General features: G+C 62.3%; 1 protein-coding gene across 2 annotated transcripts; it reads left to right on the plus strand.

The window, feature by feature from the left end:
- The first annotated feature begins 4,294 nt into the window (after positions 1 to 4,294).
- Positions 4,295 to 25,742, plus strand: SH2D3C (SH2 domain containing 3C). 2 transcript variants are annotated; one of them, XM_076355423.1, is made up of 11 exons: positions 4,295 to 4,380; positions 7,834 to 7,873; positions 18,716 to 18,844; positions 19,100 to 19,548; positions 21,377 to 21,501; positions 21,881 to 22,458; positions 22,679 to 22,794; positions 22,991 to 23,162; positions 23,908 to 24,019; positions 24,718 to 24,924; positions 25,062 to 25,742. In XM_076355423.1, the coding sequence occupies exons 1-11, from the start codon at positions 4,337 to 4,339 to the stop codon at positions 25,235 to 25,237; spliced, it is 2,148 nt and encodes a 715-aa protein (XP_076211538.1). In that variant the 5' UTR covers positions 4,295 to 4,336; the 3' UTR covers positions 25,238 to 25,742. The 2 variants fall into 2 exon arrangements, with proteins under 2 accessions (XP_076211538.1, XP_076211539.1); XM_076355424.1 differs by lacking the exons at positions 4,295 to 4,380; positions 7,834 to 7,873 and adding an exon at positions 12,219 to 12,329.
- Positions 25,743 to 26,039: the final 297 nt, after the last annotated feature.

Here is a 26,039-nt window from a genome sequence, read left to right on the forward strand (position 1 = left end):
GAGCCCCACATGTGCATGGCGGACCCTCAGCTGCAGGGCTGGCACCTTCCTCCGTAGGGCTGGCACCTTCCTCCGTAGGGCTGGCACCCTCCTCCGTAGGGCTGGCACCCAGGGTTTTTTGGGCGTCTACATCTGCCGGGCATCCCCAACCCAGGGCCCCAGAGGTGGCCCCTGAGCAGCCAGGCGGGTGCGAGCAGACGCGGGGACTGCGAGGACCATGGGGACAGTGGGAGGGCGGGCAGGGACAGGAGCGGGGCCGGGAGCAGATGACAGCACTGGGGAGGAAACGCCGAGTGAGCGATGAGCGACTGCGGGGGGGGGGGGGGGGGCAGGAAGGGAGGAGCGGGCAGGGAAGGGCTTCACGGTTATAAACTTGTCCCTCCCGGTCCCTGCGGCCTCCGACCGGCACGGCCATGGCCGAGGGCCAGAAACGAGGGGGCTTCAAGAAGTTCAGTAAGTGGCCGCAGGATGGGGCGGGTGGGTGATGGGGTGCTCACCTGGACAGCCTGGCGGGGGGGGGGGGATGCATGAGAGTGAGTGTGAGCATGAGTGTGAGCGTGAGTGCGTGCTCACACGCTCCCTGGGTCACTACCGCACGGGGACATTTGGAGCTGAGATGGGCTCTGGTTTCATTAGGAAGCTCATTGGGGTGAGGGGCTTTGGGGGTTTCCTTCCCCACAGCTGGGGGTGAGCCCGGGTGCTGTTGGCTCAGGAGCTGGGTGCTGGGACTGGGACCAGTCTGCTGCAGCCCAGCCCTGCACTGGGTGCCAGGATGCACCCAGGAGGAAGCACAAGGGGGTTTGGGGTCTTCACTCCCCAAATCACATCCTTCAGGGTGCATGGCTGGGGGTGCAAGCTGGTGCCGGAGGCTGGGGATGGCCAGGCCCCCCACCCCAGGGTGCTCTTGCAGCACAGGGATGGGGGTGACACGGAGAAGCCAGGGTGGGAGCCTGAGAGTGGATTCCTGCCGGCTGCTCTCTGAGGAAGCGCTCAGTACCCACCGGGAGCGAGCTCTGCTCTTTCTCACAGACCTCGGGTTTCCCCCAGAGCCCCAGGAGGCAGCTGCAGCGGCCTTCACCCCGCTTCCCAGCGCTGGGCTGCGCAGGAGCCGGCCTTTGCTGCTGCTCTCTGCATTCCTGCCACGATGCCGGCGCCGGAGGGGGGCCGGTCCCTCTGCTCCCCCGGGACCCCTCTACTTGCAAAACCCATGGCCCTGTCCCAGCTGGGATTTTCCTTTGTGGAGGAGAGCAGGGAGATGGGGAAAGTCCCCGGCATTGCCTTTTCCACCCCGGCAGTGGAGGATGCTCGGACCCGAAGGGGATGTATAACCCAAAGCAATTTTGCCTTTAACCATGCCCAGGCCTCAAGGCTTCCGCCATGCAGAAGGGCTTTTGGGCTGCTGCAGCCCCTTGCATGGCCCTTTGCCCTGTCCGGCTGCGGGGATGCCCTGTAAAGCCCATTGATGGTGGCAGGAGGTCGGGGTCCAACGGCCGAGTGGCCCCCGGACACCCGGTTCCTCACACAGCACCACCGCAGCGTGCCGCTTCCTGCCTCGGCAAACTTGCCGTGCCTGGAGGGGAAGAGGCTTTGCAGAGCCCCGTGGTGGTGTAAACATTGCAAAACCCCCGGAGGCACCCAGAGCACCAGGAATCCGCCAGTGAAACGCCGCCCTGCAGAGCTGCAGCCACAGCCCACTTCGCCCTGCGTGCCGCCGTGCTCGTGCTGGCACCGGCACCGGCCTGGGGTTGCACCGCAGCAGCATGCAGAGCCGAGCTGGGGCCGAGGTGTGAAATGCAAAGCCACCCACCGGGGTTATAAATACTTCTCCGGCGAATGCTTCGCGCTCAGCGCTTGCAGGTGGCAGCTGGGAGCTGCAGGGAGGCTGCGAGGGGGCTGAGCGCTCGGCCGGGGAAGTGGGGAGGTTATCTCCTGCCCGCAGCCGGGGCTGCTGCGCGAGCGCCGCCAGGCCCTGCGCCGATGGTCGGTTCCTGCTCCACTGCGCTGGCGACAGATGTGCACACGTGGGCACGTCACACGTGGCCAGGACCCCTATTCCCTGGGGAGATGTGGCATGTCCCCCACTCTTGTCCTGGAGAGGGCTGCCCTGAGGCTACAGGGATGAGCACAGCTGCCAGCCTTGCCTGGAGTTCACCAGGGAAACCAGGGAGGCGGAGGGCGGGAGGAAGAGATTTGAAATAATTTCTGCCATTGCCTGCTCACCGAGGTGAGTATTTCTTTCTCCACCCCTACAACTGCAGTGGGGAAACGCAGCCGCTAGATTTGCCAGGGCACCAGGGGATGTTTCCTTCCCCAAAGGACCAGGACACACCTCCCAGGGTCCCAGCAGAGACACCCCAAGGAGCATCACGTACACCCCAGGCCACAGGGATGTCATGCCAGGCTGGGACTGGAGATGCGCAGTGTACACCAGGCTGCACCATGGTGCAGTGCCCCATGCCCACCCCAACCCTGGACCAGGAGCCCTGGGACTCCCCACCACCATGCCATGCTGGCAGTAACCCCACACCCATCTCTCCTCTCTCCTTGCCAGAGTTTTTCAAGTTCAAAGGCTTTGGGAGCCTGAGCAACATCCCCCGCTCCTTCACCCTCCGGCGCGTGTCTGTGGCCCCCAGCTCTTCCAAGAACCTGGGGCCGGGTCTCCCTCCTCCCCATGGCTTCCTGGAGGAGCCCTTCAACAGCACCCAGGACGATCTCAACACCATGCCCAAGAGCCCTGGCCCCTATGCCCGGTCGTCAGACATGTACAGCCACATGGGCACCATGCCCAGGCTGAACCTGGGCAAGGCAGGGAAGAGCCTGGGCAAAGCCAAGAGTAGCCAGAGCTGCCAGGAGAAAGGGTTCCCCAGCGACAAAACCCCCTGGACAGCCCCGGTCCCCAACCCCGAGTCCCCTGAGATGTCCGGCACCCCTGGCCCAGGCACAGACTCACCCTCAGCTGCTGGGCAAGCAGAGCAGGAGGAGGAAGAGGCTCCCCCCATGGACACCCCAGGAGCAGCGATAGCCAGGACGGACCAGGAGCCTGCGGGGAATGTTTCCTGCCCCGGGACAGAGGCACCAAGCTCCAGCCTGGCCCTGAACCCCAGCCAAACCCTGAGTCCCGACGCAGCAGCGGGAGCGGAGACCACCAACAGAGATCTGCCAGAAAAGGGGCAAGAGCATCCCGGCGAGAGCTCCCCGGACAGGTACGGCCCCGTTGGGCTTGCTTTGCCTTCCGCTGGGACCCCCTTTCTGCCCCCCAAGGGCAAGGGGAGGGGGCTGGGACACAGTGGGGTCCCTGCAGTGCCCCCGCCTCGCCCTCAGTGCCAGCGGGATGCACCTGGCCAGCAGGACAGCATGCCGGAGCGCTCCGTACCATGGCCAGGTCAGCGGCTCCATGAGAGCGAGGTTTCCTGTGGGATTTCTGTTCCCTCCCGTTTCCGGACGGGGTGGAAACATCTCGCAGCCCTGCTCAGCCCCCAGCGTCCCTTTGTCCTGCCGGCGGCTCCATTCCAGCACCAGAACGCGCCGCAGAGGGCTCAGACCTGCACTGTCCCGGCCCCCTCCACCTCTCACTCTCCTCTTTTCCACCCCCTCCATCCTTCTCCCCCTCCCTGAGCGGCACTGCCTCTCTCAAGGCGCAGGGGCAATCCCCGAAACCAGCCGCCCCGTCCCCATTTCCATCACCTGCCAGTAAATCCCCCACTCTGGGCACAACCCCCCTACCAGGGCACAACCCTCCCCCTCCAGGCACAACCCCCCCCTCTGGGGGAATCTGGGGGCTCAGTCCTCTCAGATGAGGGTTTGATTTTCTGGAGGGTTTTGACGTCAGGATCAACAAGACGCCCTGCCCATCACCTGGGCGTCTGGGCACGAGGGGCCAAATGCGTCCCCAGCCCAGCAGCGTGCATGGGACTGGGGGCACGGGTGGAGGTGCCAACTCGCAAATTTCACCCCAAATCAAGGTCCCATCGTACCACCCCTCCCCTGGCCTGACTCTCTCCACACTCGGGTGGCCCCTGACGCCCCTGTTCCCCTCGTGTCGTCCCCGGGGCCGGGGGCTCCCCGCCCCAGTGCTGAGCGTTCGGGAGGTCTGGGTGGCCCCAGGAGCGGGGTGAGGAGGAGGAATTTGTGCCAGCGGTGGGAGCTGGGCTGTGCCGGCCACACATTCCTGCTGGCCGAGAAGGGAGGGCCGGAGGAGGGCTGGGACGGGAAGGAGGAGGGTCCGCCACCGCCTTGCGCGCCCCAAAGTCCCAATGCTCAGTGCAAGGCAGGAGAGCGCCTGGGAGAGCTTCTCCCCGTCCTGGAGCAGAGGCGCTCACCGAGTCGTGCAGGGCCGATGACAGCAGTGGGCAGGAGGTTTCCCACCCTGGGACAGGGCAGGTAAGGGGTCTTGGCCCCCCAGCCACCCCTCGCACACCGGCACGGCGGAGGGGACGGGGAGGGAGAGGCTGGGAAGGGGCTTTGCTTGGGGCGGGCACAAAGCCTCGACGCAGATGCTGCCGGAGTCGCCGCTCAGCCACCGAGGCCCCCAGCCCATGGCGGCATTTGCTCATGGAAAGAGCGAGCGCATCGGCTGCGGCTGCCGAAACCGCAGTCAGACCTGGTGCCAGGGCAGAGCGGCTCGGGGGCTGTGGCTGGCTCGGGGGGCCAGAGGCTTGGGGGCTCAGGGGGCCGGTGGCACTGCCACGTCCTCCGGTGAGCAAAGAGCCCCAGCAGTGGCAGAGGGTCCCTGCAGAGGGTGTGCGGGGCTCGCCCAGACCCTCTGCCCCCCAGAAATGACTTAGGTCCCAGGCCAGTGGGGCTGGGAGCCAAGCAGCAGGGGAACGTGTGTGGGTCACCTGGGTGTCTTGACTCTGAGGAGTGGGGACTTGGGTCCCCAAAAATCGAGGGCCAAATGCTCTTTTGCATCATCTGGGGCTGCCGTGATGATGGGCATAGACATGCTGTTTGCCAGGGAAACTGAGGCACAAGAGAGACCCGAGCAGGACCGGGACATTTCTGCCCCTCCACACTCTACTTGGAGCCCCTGCCACAGCCCCTGGCTTGGGGAGCCCCCGTCTGCCGGAGCCGTCCCCTTGGCTGGGTCCTGCTGTGGGGCGGGTACGCGGAAGCAGGACTGGAATAGTGCTGTGCCCCAGCCCTTCCTCCTGCACAGGCACATCCCTGGGGACAGGGACAGTCTGTTCCCGGCAGGCCATGGCAGGGGCTGGGGCCAGCTGCCCAGCACAGGGCGCGCCCGTGCAGAGGGACTGAGAGCAGCACGGGGTGGAGGGGGGAATGAGCATGGCCCTGGGGCACATTTTTGCTTGCCCCCCCTGGAGCATCCCTGGTGAGGACAAACCCTGAGGCAGGACAGGCTGAGGATGCCCATGCATAGGAGGGTTTTCCCAGGGATGCTCCCTGCAGGATCAGGCCCTCCAGGGGGGGGAATTGTGCTGCCATGGGACAGGGAGCAGCACCCAGCCCATGGAGCTGCTCAGAGCAAGGCGGTGGCCGTGACTCTGGCAGGGACACGGTGACTAATGGGAGATGACCCGCAGGCAGGTCATAGAGCGGACGTGACTTGACTTCCCTCCGTGCACGGCCGTGCGCAAGGCACGGGAAATGCCGCTTCCCGCGGGGCGCAGGCAGGGCGCTGCCCGCAGCTGCCGGCAGACCCCTCTGGCAGCACAGCCAGCCAAAACCTCGAAGGAGGCAGCTCTGCAGAGGGGGAAACTGAGGCACGAGGTGCCCAAACTTGGTTCCCCTGGAGCGCAGCCTGCACCGGTGTCCGAAGATGAGCAGAGCCTGGGCTCCAAAGCGGGGCTGGACCCACACGATCACCCTGGACTGTTCCCAGAGGCCAGCCCGGAGTTTGGCACATTTGGAAGTCACTGCGATGCCTTCCCGAGCCCAAAAGGAGCAGCCACCCCATCGAAACCCCACTCCCTGGTGCCACCGCCGCAGTGCCGGGTCCCAGTGGCTCAGCCACCGCCGCGCTCCAAAGGCAGCCTTGGAATTTCTCCCAGGCGCTCGGCTGCCCCTAAAAATGCTGTTTCCTCCAGGAATGTGCAGAACCAGGGGGGCTGCGGTGCCCAGCCCCCCCCCCAGCCCCAGCTGCTGCCCTTCCCCAGCACAGGGGCCTCCCCTGCCCAGGCCCTCGCAGCATCTCCCAGCTGCTCCCATGCTCCCAATTTCCTGCCCGGAGGCCCCCTGTCCTCCTGCCGGTTTTTCTCACGGCTCTCGCAGCACCAGGCAGCTCTCTGTGGCCGTGTGAAAGGCAAACAGGCTGGAGAGGCAGTGCCGGGGTGGGCAGGCAGCCCGCAGCTTACCGGGGGAGTCTGTGTCCGTCCCCCCCTCCCAAATGCTCCTCTATTTTTTTCACCCCAAAAAAGTGTGGGCTTGATTTCCAGCCCCTTTTCCCCTTCCGAGCTGGACAGCGGGGGATGTGGTTTCAGCAGCGTGGGCTTGGAGAAGAGGAGTGGGGGTTGCCCGCTGCAGGGCTGGAGACCCCAAGGGGCTCATGCTGACCCTGGCAGGACACGCTGTAATGCCATGGGGGATGTCCAGTGGGGCAACGTCTGGCAGCGGTCACCTCTGCCGTCCCCGCTTCCCTTTGGGTGACTGATTTCTGAGCCACCAGGCACCATCCCCAACCTGGAGAGAGCCCACAGAGCAGGAATTTGGCTCCCCAGTGATGCCACCGGTGCGGCTCCCAGGAGGGGTTTGTGTGCAGGACCCCCAAGCAGCTCCCAGTACGAGGCAGGGGTCTGGCCGTGGCTGTAGGCGCTAGGTGGAGCAAGGCGGCTCCTGGCAGGGAAGGGACATCCCGGGTCTGTGACGCCCTTGGATTTGGTTATTTCTTAGTTGCCTGCCCTTGTGCTGGCAGCCTGCCGTCCCAGGGGCCTTGCTGCCGCCCCGTGCTCAGGCAGGCGACCTTGGCAAGCAGTGAGATGCCCATGCTGAAGCTTGGCGCTGGGGAGGCAACAGGTACTGGGTTCTGGTTAAAGAAGTCTGTATTTTTGTATTTTATTCTGAAAGGCGAGACCTCAGGGTAGCACATCCCAGCTCAGGCCGTTACAGCCTCTCTCCCTTTGAACTCTCTGTTGTTCCCCTTGGACTCATCCATACAGACACATACCTCAACCTACAAGAGCACAAAAAGCAGGGGCCATCTGCGTCCCCCATGAAATGATGGCAAAGAAGCTGCCGGATCAGCTGCGTCTCAGGGTTGTTGGGTTGGTTGTCAGTAGGGCTAAGAGTGAACATGTCACCAAGGAGAATGGGAGTTTCTATTGTCTGTATGCTGGGAGGGCAAATCTTGCAGTCTCAGCCAGGACATCGCAGTTCACCCCCTGGCTTCAGCGAGAGTTTGATTTCTGCAGGGTTGCACGAGGCCGTAGAGAAACAGTCAGAAACACTTGTCTGCGTGGCGTGTCCCAACAGCTGCCTACTGGGAATGCAGCTCTGCCGGGGAACAGGGCACAGGGCCCCCCACCTCGGCATGCACTCCCCGGCACCGTGACCCACGGGGACCCCAGCCTGGCCGCTGGGTCTCCCCGGCTCAGCTCACACGGTCCCAAGCCGATTTGGGAAGAGATCCTCTAAAAAGGCCTCATTCTTCCCTGATTGCATTAGGGAGGCTAAGCCCTGTGCTGAGAGTGGGCACGGAGCGGGCAGGAACAGTGCTGGGGCGCTGGGAACCTGTCCCAAAAACGTGGCCATGCCCTTTGGCCCCATGGGAAGGCAAGGAGCACAGACCCCCGCTCCCCCGAGCTGTGCCACCACCGCCTTTGACCTGTCACGACTTACTGCCCTTTACTTATGTATTTTTATTTTTTCCCTTCCTTCTAGCCACCACGATGGCCTGGAGTCTGGCAGTGAATACGTGAAGGTAAGACGCTGAGCGCGATAGCAGCCTACCCCGGCCAGGTGCCAGCGGTGGAGGGGGCATGGTGGCCCAGGGGCTGGCCGGGTCCTATGCCAGCGGGGTGCTCAGCTCTGCAGCCCCTGTCCCACCACCTCCTCCGGGCTCTCTCTTTGGCCCTGGAAGAAATTCCCTGCCAGAAATGGTGAGGCCGGGGGAGGCAGAGGAGACACAAACCCTACGTGGTCCCCCCGATGCGGCTCCCACAGGAGCTGCCTGCGTTTCGTGCTCCCCATCACTTGCGAACTCTGCAGACGCAGGGGCAACCTCCTCCCTCCACCCCCACGTAAAGAAACGGAAGGGTTTGAGCCACTTTCGTGGCTGTCACATGAAAGTCGGTGTAAATCTCTCCAAATCTCTTGCTTATCCTCCAGCAAACTATTAACATTCCTGAGGACTCTTCATGTCTGGCCAGAAATTCATTAGCGAGGCGCCTGGCTCCGGAGGAGAGCGGGCCCTTTTGCAGGAGGCTGCTGGCACGATGGGAGCCAGGCAGGCGCAGAGGAATGGTGGCAGGGATGCTGTGTGGTTTGGGGATGGAGCACTGAAAACCTGCCCTGGTGGTCGCTGCCATGCGATGGCCTTTGAGGAGTTTGTTTGAGAAAGGCTGGAGCCTCCTGAGTCCGGTTGCCCGATGGGGATGTAGTGCCGCTGGGCAGATGCGATTGTTGAGAAGTGACTTGAGGTGCCCGGCTTGGGTGGTGTAATTAGTACAGAGCCCTGAACCTTCATCTTTTGGACTTGGGGCTCTCGATGGCGGCTGTAGCCAGACGTGGAAACATGGGAACCCCCCGTGGTGGCATCAACCAGCAGGCTCAGGAGAGAGCTGGCTGGGCCTTGAGTTCATCTGCTCCTCCTAACGGGGGTCACCCCCCTCCGGGTCCAGCCTTGGGGCTAACGAGGACCCCGCATGCTGGGTCTGGCAACTGGCAGCCTCTGGGCAGCGGGGTCGGATGCAGCTTTTTGACCTGTAGCGGAGCGATCCCCCGGGTGGGATGTCCCTCCTCACCTCGTCCTTTAGCCGTGTGGGACTGGCAGAGCGGGAGGTCACAGGGCTGGAAGTGGGACATGTGCCGGAGCAACGAGGCTCCCATGGGAGCGTCGAGGCTCCGACTGGGCAGGGTAGAGCCCTGGCGTGGGGTGCCTCGGCATGCGCAGGAAAGCTCCTCCTCACGCAGGCAAGTCCTGCAAGGACAAGGAGGTAGTGAGGGGCGGAGCTGGATGGTTTGGGGTGTTTTCCCTTGCGCTGTCAGTGTGTGCACCCAGAGACGGGCACATTTTATGGCTCGTGAGTTAATAGACTGAAACAATGCAGGTGTGGAGCAATGGGTCTGGCTTTGCCTTTGGGATCGAGTTCTTTTTGGTGAGCCGGGAGAATTCCCTGCTCTCCAGGCAGATCCCAGACCTGAGCTATCTGGCCTTTATTTCTCACCTGTCCCTGTGGTGTCCAGACACGGCCCGTGAGCTGTGATTTATATGCCACTTCCCTTCGGTCATGGAAGCAACTGATGGCTGCAGTGACAGCAGCTATTTTAGTCAAATAAGTAATTATCTGGAGTGTGGGTGACTGGGACGATGGGGGCACTCCGGCTGATTGCAGGCACCGTGCCTGGCTGGGAGCCTGTGCGGCTGTGGGGTGCTCAGCACCCAGCAATTTTCAGCCCCAGGGCCTGTGGGATTCAAGGTGGGAAGGTGGCTGCTGGCTGCTGTGCCTGGGATCCCTTGGGAGCAAGGAGGGACAGGGCTGGGACCCGCCACTGGAATTGGTCCTTGCTTTGCGGCTGGGAGGGAAACAAGCAGAGGGGAAACACCACTGCAGGGGCGAGCGGAGGAAAGACAGAAAGAAAAAAGCCGGTGAAGGAGAGAGTCAGGAGAAGGGAAAGGACGCGCTGCAAAGCCCTCATGAGCAAAGGCTCACAGGCAGGTCTGCGTCCAGATATGCACCAAGGAACTGCCAAACATCAGCCCTTGAGCTTCAGCCACAAACTGGCCAGGGCCAGCTCTCCCGTCGCCAAGCCTGCCGTGATTAGAGGTGCAACCAGGAGCTAGGGAGGGTTGGAAAGCCAGGATCAATAAGCACTTGGTAATTAATGTGCTTTAATAATAGCCTAAAGGTTGGTGTTTCCAAGCTGCCTGAGGGATCCGCACGCCTGGCTCCATTTGCTAACATCCCAGCCAGCCTAGCTTTGACCCTCGCGCAGGTGAAGGAGCTGCAGAATGGCGTTACCCTTCGGGAGAGCAGCAGCCAGTAAAGCTGTCATGCGTCCCCATGAGAGCTCAGTTGGAGGTTTTCAGCTTCCCCCTGTGGAGGGGCAGCACCCGCACAGCCGGGGGGCATCGCCCCGCAGTGCCCCATGAGGCTCCTGCTCGCTCCCTCGGCAAGAGCCTTGGAGGGAAACCACGGAGCCCGTCGCGGGGGAGAAGCCTTGGCAGGAGGATGATTCACCGTCGGATCCTTTCAGAGCAGTGTCTCCCTGTGCACTGCCATCTGGTCTGTCCCTCTGCCCCACGCAAGAGGAGAGGAGGGGAGCCTGTGCTCCCCGCCCATCCCGGCGGGGCTGCAGGCACCCATGGCATCAGTGAGCACCCGCCGCCCCATGTTCCCTGCCCGCAGGCTGCGTGCTGCCCCCCTTCCTCCTGCGCCTCAGCCCTGTCCTGCTACAAACCCGCGCTGCTCTCCCATCTCCTCTCCCCTGCAAAACCAGGGGCAGAGCGCGGGCCCGGAGAGCGCCTCCGAGCTCTCTTTGTTCTGCGCTGAGGAGCCGCTCGGGGGACCTGTATCTCATCAGCCCTGGCTGCTGCCTCCCTGCCTGGGGATGCGAGGGGCTCGTTTGAATTAATTAGCGGGGAGGCTGCAGGGTTCTGCGGTTGGTGGCAGCAGGAATACCTCTCTGAGCTCACAGCATCCCCTTGGGCAGGGGTGCACCAGGAGGCATGGGGGTCTTTGGGCCAGGACACGCTTTGTGGACGGGAGCATAAAGCCCCCCGTTACCAAAGCATGGCCAAATCCAGGCCATGCTGGTGCGGGACGGACCTGGAGGGAGACCAGCTGGGTGCGGGCAAGCAGGTGCAGAGCTCACTGTGGGGTGCTGGGGGAGTCCCTGCCCGTCCCCGTGCGCAGGGCAGGGTGTCGGCAGTGGGTTCAGGCAGGGATTTTGGTTTTTTTTTTTTTGAGAGTCGGGGCTGGAGCAATGCTTTGAGTCATCAGCGCTGCCTCACGCATCCCATACGTGAAACCGTGGCCTTAATTAAACTGAAGCGGAGCCTTAATTAAACGCAACTTGGAGACGGCCTACGTGGGAAGCAGGCAGCCGGCTCCCCACCGCGTGAGGCAGCCACTGGTGTCTCCACCCCCCCCCCAAAAGGCGTCACCGGGGTGGGGGTGAAGGAAGATGGGGTGGACGAGGGGGGATAAGGCTGTCCCTGACCCGTGTGCATCGCTGGGGAGAGCAGGTGGATTTGGGATGGGGAGATAAGGGGTGCTGGGTCCCCTCAGGGGTGCCTGATCCCCTTAGAGGAGCCAGTTCTTCTCAGGGCACTGGCAGCCGGGGTTGCTGGTTCCCCTCAGGGGTGCCTGATCCCCTCAGGGGTGCCAGTTCCCCTCTGAGGAACCAGTTCCCTTCAGGGGACAGGCAGCCGGGGTGACAGTTCCCTTCAGGGGTGCCAGGTCCCCTCAGGGGTGCCTGATCCCCTCAGGGGTGCCAGTTCCCCTCAGGGCACAGGCCGCCGGGGTTGCTGGTTCCCCTCAAGGGTGCCGGGTCCCCTCAGAGGAGCTGGTTCTCCTCAGGGGTGCCCGTTCCCCTCAGGGCGCAGGCAGCCGGGGTGCTGGTTCCCCTCAAGGGTGCCAGTTCCCCTCAGGGCACAGGCAGCCGGGGTGCCTGCTCCCTTCAGAGGTGCCAGGTCCCCTCAGAGGAGCTGGTTCTCCTCAGGGGTGCCAGTTCCCCTCAGGGCACAGGCAGCCGGGGTGCCCGCTCCCTTCAGGGGTGCCAGGTCCCCTCAGAGGAGCTGGTTCTCCTCAGGGGTGCCGTTCCCCTCGGGGCGCCCGTTCCCCTCGGGGCGCAGGCAGCCGGGGTGCTGGGTTCCCGTCAGAGGAGCCGGTTCCCCTCAGGGTTGCCGGGTCCCTTCGCGACGCGGGAGTGCCGGTTCCCCCGGGGTCCGCGGTGGCGGGGCGGGCGACCCCGCGGGGCGGGCCGGGGCGGAGCTGCCGCGCCGGCGCCGCCTCCCGCTGCCGACAAGGGATGAGGTAATCGGGGAAGCGGCTGAAATTGAAGCCCGGCGGCGGCGGCGGCAGCAGCAGCGGTGCAGCCCGGGCCGGGGCAGCCCCGGCCGGGCGCGCCGCGCCATGACGGAGCGGTGCAGCCTGTGGAGCGCCCTGTCGGCGGCCGCCTGCTGCTTCTACCGCGGCTCCTTCATGCAGGTCCAGGTGAGCGGGGGCGGCGGGGGAACCCAGGGCCGGCCCGGCTGTCCCGCGCTCGGCGCAGAGACCCCGCGGGTGCCGCCGGGCAGCGGCTCCGTGCGCCCGCAGGCGCGGGGAAGGCGGCGGGGGTACAGCGGGAGGGGGAGCGCCGGGGGCACGGGCCGACCCCCGGCCCCGCACCCGCCGTGAGGCAGCTCCGGCCCCCGAGCTGCAGCGCTGGAGAGCGGGTGCGAGGGGGCGGCCTCCCCGGGGTCCCACCGGGGAGCCCCGCTGGTCCCAGCACAGGGCTGGCAAGGTTGGGTGCGGGCAGCGTGCCTGCCTGCGTTCGTCAAGGAGGTAGCTAGCGTGAGATGAGCCAAGCACCAGGTCGTGGGGTACAGCTCAGCCCCCTCCACAGCCAGGGCCACAGAGCTGAAGCCGCTGGATCCCCCCAGGCCAGCACTTTTGACAGGCAGCACAAGTCTCTGAAGGGAGCCCTCACCTGCAGCAGACCTCACGTAGGGGAGCGTTTAGCATCCCCTAAAAGACGGCATGTTCTGGGAGCATCACTGAGCACAGAGGGGAGACCGAGCCCAAGATGAATGCACAGCTTCTTGGCCTGGGTCTCCGTGTGTGCTGCACTGCACAGGTCTGACTGGTGGGAGGAAGCTGGGATCCATCTGTCACCTGTCCTGTGGCGCTTCCAGCACCACCACTGTCTGGGCACGAGTCTAGGTGTCCTATTTTTGGACTCTGGCATTTGCACAGGAGGGGCACAGTGCTTGGAATTGGTTCCCTCATTTACAGAGTTAGAGAGCAAAGGTGTTTAGGACTGCAAGAGCCAAGCAGGCTCTGGTCTGAAGCAAGAGCTGTAGCATACTGCAAGTTAGAAGGGAGCTGGCAGCCAAGAGAGCTGGCAGTCTTATTCAATACTCCTGCTGAGTGAGGTAGGTGCCGAGCTTTAGAGATTATGCTGGGTAAGACGGAGCCCAGAAGCAGCATTTCAAGTCTTGTCACGATTGTGGCTCATCTCAGTGCAAAGCTAGGGATTTTGATTGCTAGCGGGGGTGAAGAGGGAAAAGCAGAAGAGCTTCTCCTAGTTATCCGAAGGCCACTGAGCAACACAGGGGGATGTGCCCTAGCGCAGCAGCCCTTGGGCTGCACATCGCAGGGGGTGATGGGGTGCTTTCAGTGAGCTGCTGCCAGAACAAGGGAGAGACAGGTGGACATCTGGCTCCCACGCAGGGATGCGAGAGGGGATGGAGGGCACTCCATCCCAACCCCAGAAAGAGTTAAAAGTGAAGCCCTAAGTGCTCACCTGGCTCCGCCAGATCTTTCACCATCTATTTGTGTCCAAGCATGCCCAGCAAACACACACTGAAGTCCCCATGAATGACTGGAGCGCTTCCAGCTGACAGCCGCATCCCTGCTCACCGCCAATGGCAGTGCACCCAGCCTGGGAAGCACTGACATCATTTCTGGCCAATAGCAGCTCTGAAAAGGGATGCAGCAGCAGCCGCTGCTGCTGTCTTGGAGTGAGATAAGTAATATATAGATGGATGGAAATGTGTGTATACACACACCCCATCACTGCACTGGAGACCCACTCCCCCAGGGCAGCAGTAGCAGTGCACTCCACCACCCCACCGCGCAACCTGGGGCACTTGTCCCACCTTAGAGCACCCAGATGTTCCCAGCCATCAACCCCAGCTGCACCCCACCCCTGCCAGCCAGACATAATTGCTCCAGAGCTGCCACAAAGGAGCACAGACAAGGGGAGAGGAGACCCTGTGGGTAGCCAGGACCAGTCCTACAAAGGGCTTTGAATGCCAGGACAAGGATCTTGAGTCAAGGTCTGCCTTCAGCGGGGACTAATGGAGATGTGGCATACCCAAGAGATGCCTTCAGTCACCCATGGGGTGGACAGATGAGCTGGTGCCTTCTCAGAGGCCATTTAGATGCCCAGAGTCATTGCGAGACAGGACAGAGGAACAAATTATTTCTTTTCCATATGGATATCAAGATCAGTAGGACAGACTGGCTCACAGCAGGGCATGCAGACTAAGAGCAAACCCATAACAACTTAAGGGTTGTTTGTGGTGGGATTTTCTCATTGTGGTCACACGGGATGGACTAACCATTCTCAGGTGGTACCTGGCAGCTGGACCGGTGAGCGCAGCAGTCCTAAACCAGGCAGGCATGCAGACCAGTTCTTGGGTTTGCCGTGATGCTGCCTGTCTCTCAGCAAGGATGTTTGCTCTGAAATACTTCACTGAAATAGCCCATTGCCAGGTATGGAGAAAGCGGAGAAGACTCCTCACATGATTCTGGGGCTTTCCCCATATACCTGCTCCAAATGCCTTGTTACTCCATTTCCTCCCAGTTCTGCTTCCCAGGCCCTGCATCTGCTCTGGCAGCCAGAGCAGGGGTGGAAAACTCCAGAAGGGGCTGGGAGGACCCTAGTGAGGGTCCCAGCACAGGGCGGGCAGCACGAGAGCAGGAGGGAAAGCAGATGCGCTCGGTGCCCTGAGGTTAGTCAGATGTTATCGGCAGAGGAGCGGGGTGGGGTGCGAGTACACCTTGCTCTCCAAGCTGACTTCATCTTCAGCTGCGACTCCTCCAGATCTGGGAGGGGAGAGCAGGAAAGCAGACTGCAAATCACTCCTGTTTCATAAGATTACCTTTGCAAGGAGAGAAAGACAAATGCCAGCCTTTGAAGCTCTCCTTACACCAGGCAGAGCGACAGCCACCATTTTACATGTACCACAGCTGTCAGCACCCTCCAGCCGCCCAGCTCTTGCCCTTCCACTGCCAGTTGCAGTCCTTGCCCCTCGGCTGCTACTGGAGGCACTTCCTCCCCCAAGAAAGCAGCAGGGAGAGTCAGGGAAGTGGGCAGGGATGGAGAGCCCCGGGAATTGCCTCCTCATGGGGGCTGCCCCATTGCACGGCAGCACCAGCAGGTTCCCCAGCCCCGGGACTGTGAAACAGCCCATCAGGGCACTGAACGTGACGGAGGAGTTCTCCTTTCTCCAGCCAAGCCAGCTTGGCTGCAGGTTGGGATTCCTCAAGCAGAGTTTGGCATCGTCTCTGGCAGCTCCCGAGCTGGTTTGTCTGGTGCGGCTAGTTCGGAGAACCGCTCTAATCCCCGTTTCTTCCGCTCAGCTGGAAGAGGCCTTGGGGCTCTCCGTGCAGGAGGCCAGCACCACGCACTCGAGCTAGGTGCTAGTGGAAGTCAAGGCTTTTCCCCACCCAACCCACTAGTATGCAAGACCTCACATCAGGCCGTACATCTTTTGATGTCCTCTTGGCGCAGCCGAGAGTGCCAAGCAGTGCCCTTTTCAGCGCGGCGCTCAGACATCCGCTTACACACTCCTGACAGCGCTCAGCTGGCCTGCACCGCCTTGCCATGCCATGCCTTGCCTGCGCCTCGGTGCCCGGCCAGCTGGCAGTCTGCGAGCCGGCCTCCTCCGAGACACACTACTGAGCAGAGCAAAGTCGATCGCTGCCGAAGGGCTCAGGGGCTGGAGGAAGCACATCCCTCCACAGCACGTGGGTCTTTTGCACCAAGGGCTTGCGGCAAGCCCAGCTCCTGCACGGAATTGGGAGCAGCCAGGTGACTTCAGCAGCAACTAGTGCATGTTGGAAGAGTCCGAGAGACTCACAACGAGGACCAGTCCCCAGAGTCACATCACACCAAGGAAAAGGGCTCCCCATAATCAGTCTCCTGCTGCCTCCCCGGCTACTGTAGCCACACAGTCACTCCAAGCAGTGGCTTTTTGGTGGCCGTGCAAATCAGATGGGATCTCGTTGCCTGGCTGAGGAGCCGAAGGGACAGTGCTCTCCACATGGCTGGAGAAGGTGGCTCATGGCACCCTCGGTTCACGACTGGCCTCCCTCCCCCATCTGCAAGATGCAAAACCTCCCTCGCCTCTCCCAAACCTCCTGTTCTCCCCTGCTAGCTTAGCACCTGGCTCCTGGCATGGATGCCAGCCGGCTGCTGCCCAAATCCAGGCTTGGAGACGCTGGGCACTGCTCAGCTGGGTTTGTGTTTGTTATCCTGCGCATTTGCATGGGGAGGATTTGGGGGAAAACCCAGATGTACAACACTGAGCAGAACAGGCGCTAATCCCCGCTCCAGGGGTGGCGGGGGGAGCACCGGCTCCAAACCGCTCCAGGCTCAACTCTGACAGCTTTAGCCTGCACAGATAGGAGAGGCTCCCCAGGGGAGGGACGAGAGGCTCCCCGGGGGGGGTCCCTCCCTGCCCCAGAGTTTGGTGTGAGCTGTGCCGCAGGGAGGGTGCCACAGCCAAGGGTCCCTCACAGCCACTCGGCCAAGCCAGGTCTGCTCGGTGGCAGCGGATGGGTTGTCATGGAAACGGCATCTGCTCGGCCTTAGCCCCCCGGGAGGCAGCCGGACCTCAGCAGCATCCGCCAGCTACCATTTATTTTTAATAGGGTTCAGCAGCACCGGGTGGCTTTGTCTCCACGAGGGCCCCAGAGCAGCAGTGAGCGCTCAGCTTCCCACGACCCTCGGTCAGGAGGGGACAACCCACGCATCTCCTGGTTCAAGTCCCCGCGGCTCCAGCGAGCGGGACCCTCTCATGGCGGGGGGGCGGGGGGGAGGCAGTAAACACAGTCAGATGAGCAAGTCTGAGTTCAGTCCATAGTGTTTTCACAGGCTGCTTCCACTGTCCCAGCACCTTTTGACTCGATAGGAGTTGGGAAGGGAGGAATAGGGGCAGGTCCAGGCTGGTGAGGGCAAGCCCAGTCCATCACACAGGCCCTTTGCAGCCTCCTTTTACCTCCCCAGGCTGAAGCAGGGTCCCCGGGACAGCGTCACTGCCTGGCTTGGCTGATGAATGGAGCTACCACGGGGGATGGAGCATCTCCCCTGGGAAAGGGAGAGAGCTGGGGTCAGGCTCCTGCTGAGGGACCCAGTGGGGGCCTAGGAGCACCCCGAGAGCAGTGGGTACAAGGCAGGAGAGCAGCACAGTGCTCTACACTTTTCCCTGCTCACAACTGCTAGAGGAGCAGAGGGAATCGATACGGGACGCAGAGGATGAGGTGCTGGGCAAAGGGGTCAGCTCTGAGGCAGGTCCCCAGTGCATTGGCATGGGGCTGCAGCCCCTGATGCTCTGGGGAACCAGCTGCCGCGCAAGGCCAGCCGTGAGTGCCAGCCTGCTCCTCCGGCAGTGCCAGAGCAGTGTCAGCAGGGTTTCAAGCCCATGCATGTCCTCAGAGACACCAGCAGCATCCCGCCCTAACAAGCGCTACAGCACCAAGGAGCTGGGCCAGCCTGTGGTGCCTCCTCACGCTGGCACTACCACCAGAGGTGGAGCCAGACCACTGAGCCACCCTCGCTCACAGGAGCGGTGGAATGGGACACCCTGGTAGCCCCATCCAAGCTCCCTAGTCCATGGCAGTGGCACGTGTGTCCCCCTTGCAGGACAGCACACAGCTGGGATGTGGGGGGAGACCAGGAGTCCTGGCTCCCAGGCCCGGCTCCACCACGCAGCGCTGCCAAGGCACTAGTGTTGGCACCACAGCAGGACTCATCTCAAAGCCAGCGTGCCAACCAGGGGAACCAGCTTTGCGTGGGGAGCACGCAGGAACCCCAAGCCTGCGCTCGCCTCTCCAAACAAGCACCAGCTCCACCACGCTGACAGCTTGGCATCCTCGGCTGCCCTCTGGGAATGCTGGCAAAGCAGCAGGCAGGGCACACGGCCGGCTCCAGCCGACAGGAGACATGACGCCATCCCTTATCTCTCCAGGGGGAAGGGAGGGGGCAAATTGCATCCTCCAGGCTCAGGTGCACCAGTGCCAGTAAAAGCTAATTTCCAGGAAGGTTCCCTTTACATTTGTCATTACTATTCATGCCACCATCAGGCTAAACAGTGAGTTAACCCTTTGAAGGGGGGACCGTGGTGGATGGTTCAAGGAGGAGGAATAATGCAGGTTTCCTCCTGGAAGAGTGCTTCCCACAGTGGTTTGAGATGGAGATGATGTTTCCCTGGAGATGTCTGAGAGGGAGCTGGGGCAGGTTTTCTCCTGCCCAACCACACTCGGCTCTGAACTGGGGCAGGGGCAGCACGCCGGGGACAGGGTGGTCAGGTGTGATGGGGACATGCCACCAGGAGACCCTCCAAGTGGTCCTGGTGGCAGGACCTGACCATCAACAGGCACATTACCTCACCCGCATCCTTGGCCACAAGCAGCGATCCTCACACACAGCCCTGAGTTACCTGTCCCCTGGGGACAGGTCTGCTCCTGGCAGGTGGCATCACCAGTGCCCATGCCATGGAGGGTCCCACAGTCCTCACATAGGGACCCTGCCAGCCCATCCCAGGGTCAGCCCTTCCCTCCCCAGGTCCTGTGCTGCTGCACCGGCTGACGCTCTCTCCTCCCCTGTACAGTTCTCCAAGGAGAAATACATCCTCGACTCGTCACCAGAGAAGCTTCACAAGGAGCTGGAAGAGGAGCTGAAGCTGAGCAGCACCGACCTGCGCAGCCATGCTTGGTACCATGGCCGCATCCCCCGGGAGGTGAGTAGGGGAAGGTGGGTGGCTCCAGGCACCTTTTTCTTGGTCTGCTCAGGGGAGAGCACCCCAAGGCCACACAGAACCACCAGCCTGTCCTCCTGGGAAGCCTCTGGGCGAGGGCTTCATTAGCTCTGAGCTGCCTGGTTTTGCCATGGGAAATGCCCTCCCGGGGCTCAGAGCCAGGGGCAAGGGGAATGAGCCAATGCCCCAGTCCATCCAGCATGACCGTGCCTGAGCTGCTGCCCTGTCCCCTGCCAGGTGTCAGAGAGCCTCGTGCAGAGGAACGGCGACTTCCTCATCCGCGACTCACTCACCAGCCTGGGTGACTACGTGCTGACATGCCGCTGGCGCAACGAGCCTCTCCATTTTAAGATCAACAAGGTGACGGTCAAGTCCAGTGAGGGCCATACCCGCGTCCAGTACCTCTTTGAGCAGGAGAGTTTTGACAACGTGCCTGCCCTCGTCCGCTTCTACGTGGGCAACCGCAAGGCCATCTCCGAGCAGAGCGGAGCCATTGTCTACTGCCCCATCAACCGCACCTTGCCCCTGCGCTACCTGGAAGCCAGCTACGGGCTGGCCAACGGCAAGCATGGGGGACCCCACAGCCCTGCCACCCAGAAAGGGGGGCACATCAAGAGGAGGAGCATCACCATGACGGACGGCCTGACAGCAGACAAGATCACCAGGGCTGAGGGGTGCCCGACCAGGTGAGCACATGGTCTCATCCCGGCTCAGCTGGGCAGAGGACCAGCCCCTGGGAGAGAGGCAGGGCCACACTCGGTCCCTGCTCCCTGGGTGCAGGGCAGGGGTTTGGGCTTGGGGATGGAAACTGTTCCCACTCAGGTGCGGAGAGAGACCAGCAAAGGTATGGGGGGAGGAACCGGTACCCAGCTGGAACTGGTGTTTTCTCCTAGGCCAGCTGCCAGCCACACTGAGCTACCGCAGCAGACACCCAGTGAGCAGACATGACTTTAGCATCGCAGGCCAGAAGCCAGAGGGTGTTTTACAATTACCCAGTCCAGGATTACCAGCATGTCAGGGCTTGTCAGAGCCAGGGAGCCAAGCTTTCCCAGGCAGATGCAAGGAGAAAGCCAGTCCCAGCCACCAAGAGGGCATTTGTTCGCTTGTTTTTAAAGGGCCCTTTTAGTTTTAGAGCCCTTTCTGTTCAGCTGGAGCATTTGCAAGGAGTTACCAAGCAGACCTGAAAGCCTGATGGGCAGGAGGAGACCGATGGAGCTGTGCTGATGGAGGTCTGCACAGCCCCCAGATGACAGCCTCCGCATGGCTGATCTGCTCACGTTAACCTTGGAGCAGTTGGGCTTCTCCGGAGGTGGAAAAGGAGATTTCTTTTGCACGGCTTGCTTTTGGCAGCCCCAGGCTGCCCAGAGCCCAGCAGGGAAGGTAGAGCCACACGTATATCCTCACATGCAGCAGCCGAGAGGGACCCATCTACTCCTGGCTCCCCAGCAGGACACAGCCTGTCCCACAGCCTGTCATTGAACCAAGCTGCTTTCCCACTGCCCTGACCTTCTCAGCCCAAGGGCAGGATGAGAACGCGCCAGCAGAAAACAGGCAACAAACTGTTACGGCAGGGAAAAGGAAAACACTCAGAATTCCAGGAGAGCATATGTGTTTCCAAAAGAAGAGCCCAGATCCATCAGTCTTTCCTCACCACTCACATTTTCCCCAAACCCCTCATCACCACTGCTGCTCTCCCATCCTCCTCCCACAAAGGCACAGCGCTCAAGACTGAACACATCATGGCAGCCCAGCCCTTACCTGTGGCAGGGAGGACAGCAAATTACCTGCCATGCCTCCTTGCAATCCTCCCCATGCTCAGCCCACCCCAGACACAGCATCTCTTGCCACACCATTGACTCAGGGTGTTTGCATCAAGCCACAACTGCTGCCCCACCAGCCCAATACCTCCTTGCTTGCTATACAGCTCCTTGAGCACATGCACTGCAGCTCACTGACCCAGGCACCTCACTGCCTCCATCAGGCACCTGCTGGGCTCCGAGTCCAGCTTCCAGGCACTTTCCACCTCTCCTAAGCTTTGGGTTAGAGCAACAGCTAATCTAGCTGTCCTGACACAGCTCTCGGGTGGAAACGGAGTAACACATCCAGCATCAGATACCACCTTGCAGCACTACCCTAGAAAACTACCCCCCATGACTTTTTGTGCCAGACCCACTTCCCCACAGCACCCTGGAAAGCCTGGAGTCATCCCATCCCTCACCCCAAAGCAGTACCTGGGCATCCCTCTCCTCTGCTCCCCAGGACCAAGCTCCCTACAGGTAGGGCTGTCTCTGCTTTATATAGGTACTGACCCCTTCTGCTCCCAGCTGCCTGCAGGGACTGCCTGCTCATTGCTCCAGCTGAGCTCGTTATGGGTTCAGCTCATTATGGGTAGTTGTGGAAGGAGGTGATGACCCAAGGGGAGGCGATGGGGCAGCAAACCCTCATCCCAGCCCCTCTGCCCTTGCCCGGGCCCTGTTTTCAGGGACTAACCTGCCCCATCTGCCCCCTCCCCAGCGTGTCCCTGCCCCACCACAGAGACATCATTCGCAACTGTGCCGTCAGCGTGGACCAGATCCAAGACCTGCACTCCCCGATGTCCCCCATCTCCGAGAACCCAGCGTCACCCGCCTACAGCACGGGTAGGCATCGTCCCTCCATCTCACTGAGGACGGTGGGGATGTGGGTCAGGCTGGGCTTGGCATGGGTGTGATACAGGGACCTGGGGAGGGGGACAGAGCTGGCTGGTAAAGACGAGCCCCTGCGTCACTCCCTGCTAGCGAAATCCCGTCCAGCTCTTTGCACGGCAAAGAAAACTGTCCTGACGGAGGGCTTGAGCTGAGGATGGCACCTCAGCCAGTCGTCGGCTGCATTGTCATGCAGCTGTCCTGGGACCAGCTGAGTCCATTCGGGCAGCAGGGCTTTCCCCAAGCTCTGCGTCCCCGGGCTGCTGCATCCGTGGTCCCTATGCATGTGTGTATCTCCGGGCTCTGGTAACAGGGTCTCTCCTGCTCCCTACAGTTACACGGCTAAAGCCGCAGGCCTGCCAAGCAGCCGGGATTGCCCCAGCCTCTCCGGTCATAAGAAGGTCCAGCGAGCCCCAGCTGTGCCCGGGGAACAACAGCAAACCTCTGCCAGACCCTGCCCACAGCACCCACTCGACTCCCTGCCACGGGTATGCCCGCGCCTCCCCCTCTCCCTCCGTCAACAGCTACAGCGACCCGGACACAGGGCATTACTGCCAGCTCCACCCCACCTCGCCCATCAGCAGAGACCGGCCAGCTCATGACACTAAGCAGCTGCCAACAAAGAGCTACGTGGAGAGGCTAAAGGTGGAGGAAGGACAGAGAGGGACTGTGGAGAACGGCTCTGGGGAAGCAGAGGCAGGACAGAGGCTGAAAGGAGAGCTGGACTTCATGGGCTTTGTGCCCCCCACCATGGAGACAACCTCCTCCTTCAACCCTGCGGCCTTCCAGTCCCTGCTCATCCCCTTGGAGAACAAACCCCTGGAGATGGCTGTGCTCAAGAAGGTCAAAGAGCTGCTGGCAGAGGTGGACGTGAAGACGCTGGCCAAACACATCACCAAAGTGGACTGCCTGGTACGGCCAGGGCCAGGTGGGAGGGACAAGCACCGCTGCCTTCCAATCGCTCCAGGTCGGCAGGGGACCAGAGCAACCCCTGAGCATCGGGGCACCCCTGAGCGTTGGAGCATCCCTGCTGGGCTCTGCCACGCTGCATCAGCCGGGGCAGGCAGAGGCTGGGCTGAGGCAAGAGGTCTCAATTAACAAAGGTCTAATCAGCTCTCGCCTTTCTTGCCAGGTTGCCCGGATATTGGGTGTGACTGTGGAGATGCAGCGGCTCATGGGGGTGAGCTCCGGCATGGAGCTGCTCACCCTGCCCCACGGCCACCAGCTCCGCCTCGACCTCCTGGAACGGTACGGCATGCCACGGTGGAGGCAAGCCCACCGGGCTCCCCCGCATGGCACAGCCCAGCTCCCCTGGGGTGTCCCCAGCTTGGCACGCGGCGGGGGGGTCCACTGCACCTCCCGGGGTGGAGGAGGCCCGGCCGAGCCCCGGGAGCATCCCCAGTGTCCCTGTGCTGACCCCGCTCTGCATCTTGCCCCGAGGCAGGTTTCACACCATGTCCATCATGATCGCCGTGGACATCCTGGGCTGCACGGGCAGCATGGAGGAGCGGGCAGCCCTGCTCCACAAAACCATCCAGCTGGCCGCCGAGCTGAAGAGCACCATGGGGAACATGTTCAGTTTTGCAGCTGTGATGAACGCCCTGGAAATGACACAGGTACGGGGACGCACCCTTCGTCCTCGTGGCCTGGGCTCAGCCCCCTCGCCCAAAACACATCCCTCTCCCCGTGTCCTGCGGGCTCCGACACCCATTCGGGTGAGAGAAGGGGGAAAATGCCCAGGCAGTAGGCGTGGGGCCACATCCGCTGGAGTGTAAGCAGGGAAGGGGAAGAGCTGTCCCCTCCGTGGAGCAGACAGCCCGGTCCTGCCGGGATCCGATTGTTTTTCGGTGGTTGGGCTTTTTGTTTTGTGCTGGGCTGTGTTCCTGGGAGGAAATGAATCTGCCCTCCGGTACAATACAAATCAGTCTCAAGGCTGTGGCAGCAGCGTCTCCGGGCCACACTGCTCCCTTTGGAAGATGAAAGGAGATTAAAATTCAATTTTAAATCAAGCCCAGCTGGGAAGTCTTGCTTCCTGCCTGCACAAAGGAGGTGGAACAGCTGCCCCCTCCCTGCGTCTCATCTTCAAGGCCGCTGCTACGCAGGGAGGCTGCTGTCCTGGGGCACGGGGAGGGGGGAAAAATGCTGAACCCAGCCTCAGTGCCAGGCATGTGCTGTCTCTGGCCTTGAGCGCTGGTGGAGGAGGCTGTTTTGGGGAGCAGCAGGCACTGCTGTGTGCAAAGCTGGGGGCCGTGGCTCTGGGGCCAGGCTGTGCCCCCCCTGGGAGCACCCTGCGAGCCCGGAGCTCAGTGCCTGGGGGCTGCGCTGCCCCCAGCACCCTCCATCTGCCCCATCTACTTTCAGATCGCCCGGCTGGAGCAGACCTGGATAGTGCTGCGGCAGCGGCACACGGAGGGCGCGATCCTCTACGAGAAGAAGCTCAAGCCGTTCCTGAAGAGCCTGAACGAAGGGAAAGGTAACGGGAGCAACTCCCCTTCTCTCGCCTGCCTGCTCCTTCCCGCTTCGTCTGGGCATGGCCTCGCTGGAGGGGGACGTGTTTGAGAGCTCTGACCCCCTCCCAGCCAGTGCCAGATGCTTCCCCTCTGGCTGCTGAACCGCCCCAGCACCCGGCAGGGCCCGTTTGGCCTCAGCTGCCCCTTCCTTCTAAAGGAAGCATTTCATAACTAAATAAAACCAGTGGCTGGGCACAAAACCAACTCAGTTGAGCCAAACCCTCGCGCTTGCATGACAGTGCGTGCCAAGCCGAGGGGACAGGGCGGCCAGTCGGGGAAGATGAAAAGCCACGTCTCTCAACACCCAGCGCTCTGGGCTCTGCAAACCTGCTCTGCATCGCAGCCCTGGGAAACGCGGACGCAGCCGGAGCAGGGACAGCAGCGTTCCGCTCCCGGCACAACCAGAAAGCCCAGCTGGGAGGAGCTGGTGTTGAACGAGGCGATGGCCCCAGGCACAGCGATCGCAGAGCCATAGCTGCTGCTGTGCTACAGCCGCTGCTGTGCTACAGCTGAGCCTTAAAGCCTCTCCTGAGAGCATGGCGGCAGCCTGGCTTCACGGGGTTGTGTGGCCACGCGACTGCTTTGTGGGGCCGGGGCAGATGGGGAGGGGAACGCAGGGACACGGGGCCACGTGGGGTCCTCAGGGTGCCTCTCTCCACAGAAGGGCCGCCGCTGACCAACACCACCTTTCCCCACATCATGCCCCTTGTGACTCTCCTGGAGCGGGATGAGGCTCTCACGGACAGCCCCGAGCCCTGGGAGACCACCGACAATGGCGTGGAGGTGGTCATGGCCCACCTGGAGGCGGCGCGGATGGTGGCCCACCATGGCGGGCTCTACCACACCAATGCTGAGGTGAAGCTGCAGGGTAAGCGATGGGGACAGCAGAGCCCCTTTCCCTCTGCCGCATTCCCAGTGTGCAGCTCCAGCCCAGCACCAGACGGAGCATCCCACGGACGCAGGGTCCCCATCCCATCCTGGGGGACTGACTCTCCCTCTCTGCAGGTTTCCAGGGCAGAGCGGAGCTGCTGGAGGTCTTCAGCACCGAGTTCCAGCTGCGGCTGCTCTGGGGCAGCCGCGGGGCCGAGAGCAGCCAGGCCGAGCGCTACGAGAAGTTCGACAAGGTCCTCACCGCCCTGTCCCACAAGCTGGAGCCGGCGGTGCGCTTCAGTGAGCTGTAACCCCCCCGGGCTCTGGGGGGAGACCCCCCAGCTCCCAGCCTGCCCCCGCCCCCCAGCGGCTGTGGGGCGAGGGATGGGGCCAGGCACCCAACACCAGGAGGAGGAGAGATGGCCCAGAAAGGCGCTGGGGCACGGATCAGCAATTCTGAGACAAAGAGGAGGAAAAGCAGCCACCTCCTCAGGACAGGACAGACCAGGGGGATGGGGACAGTGTCTGGGCAGGCCGGCACCGGTGTCCACCATCCGGCCCCGCCGAGGCCCATGACTACACGGTGCCCCTCACCTCGCCCTTCAGTTTCGTTTCTTTTCCATCTCCATCTTGCCCACGGCCGCTGGATCCCGCTTGTAAATACGTTTTCACGATCACTTCTCGATGTACAGACTCATGAAGGACGGTTCTTGTTGTAAATAATTAGGCTCATCCGTTTCGTCTTGTAAATACGTGTACATATCTCATGGGTTTGGTTCTTACATACAATAAACTTTTATGCTGTTCCTCAAGGGATCCCCTCTCCCGTGGGTGTCATTTAAACGAGGCCCCGGCCCCCCCCGGGAGAGCGGGGCCCAGGGAAGCGCTGGTGAGGGGGACCACCATGCTGAACCCAGCCCTGCCTGGCCCCCGGACCTCCGTGGTGGCCCCATGACAGCCCTTCGCTGGAAGGGCTGTATGGTTGCCCTGACCCCCCCCTCTGCAAGGGTAGACCGGGGTTCCCAAAGCACCAGCCGAGCCCCAGCCCCGCCGCGGGACCGGCCCCGAGCGGGGCACCGAGCCCCGGCCCGCGGCGGGGGGCGGGGCAATACG

Source organism: Aptenodytes patagonicus, chromosome 18 (genome assembly GCF_965638725.1).
Source record: "Aptenodytes patagonicus chromosome 18, bAptPat1.pri.cur, whole genome shotgun sequence".
Lineage (NCBI taxonomy): Eukaryota > Metazoa > Chordata > Aves > Sphenisciformes > Spheniscidae > Aptenodytes > Aptenodytes patagonicus.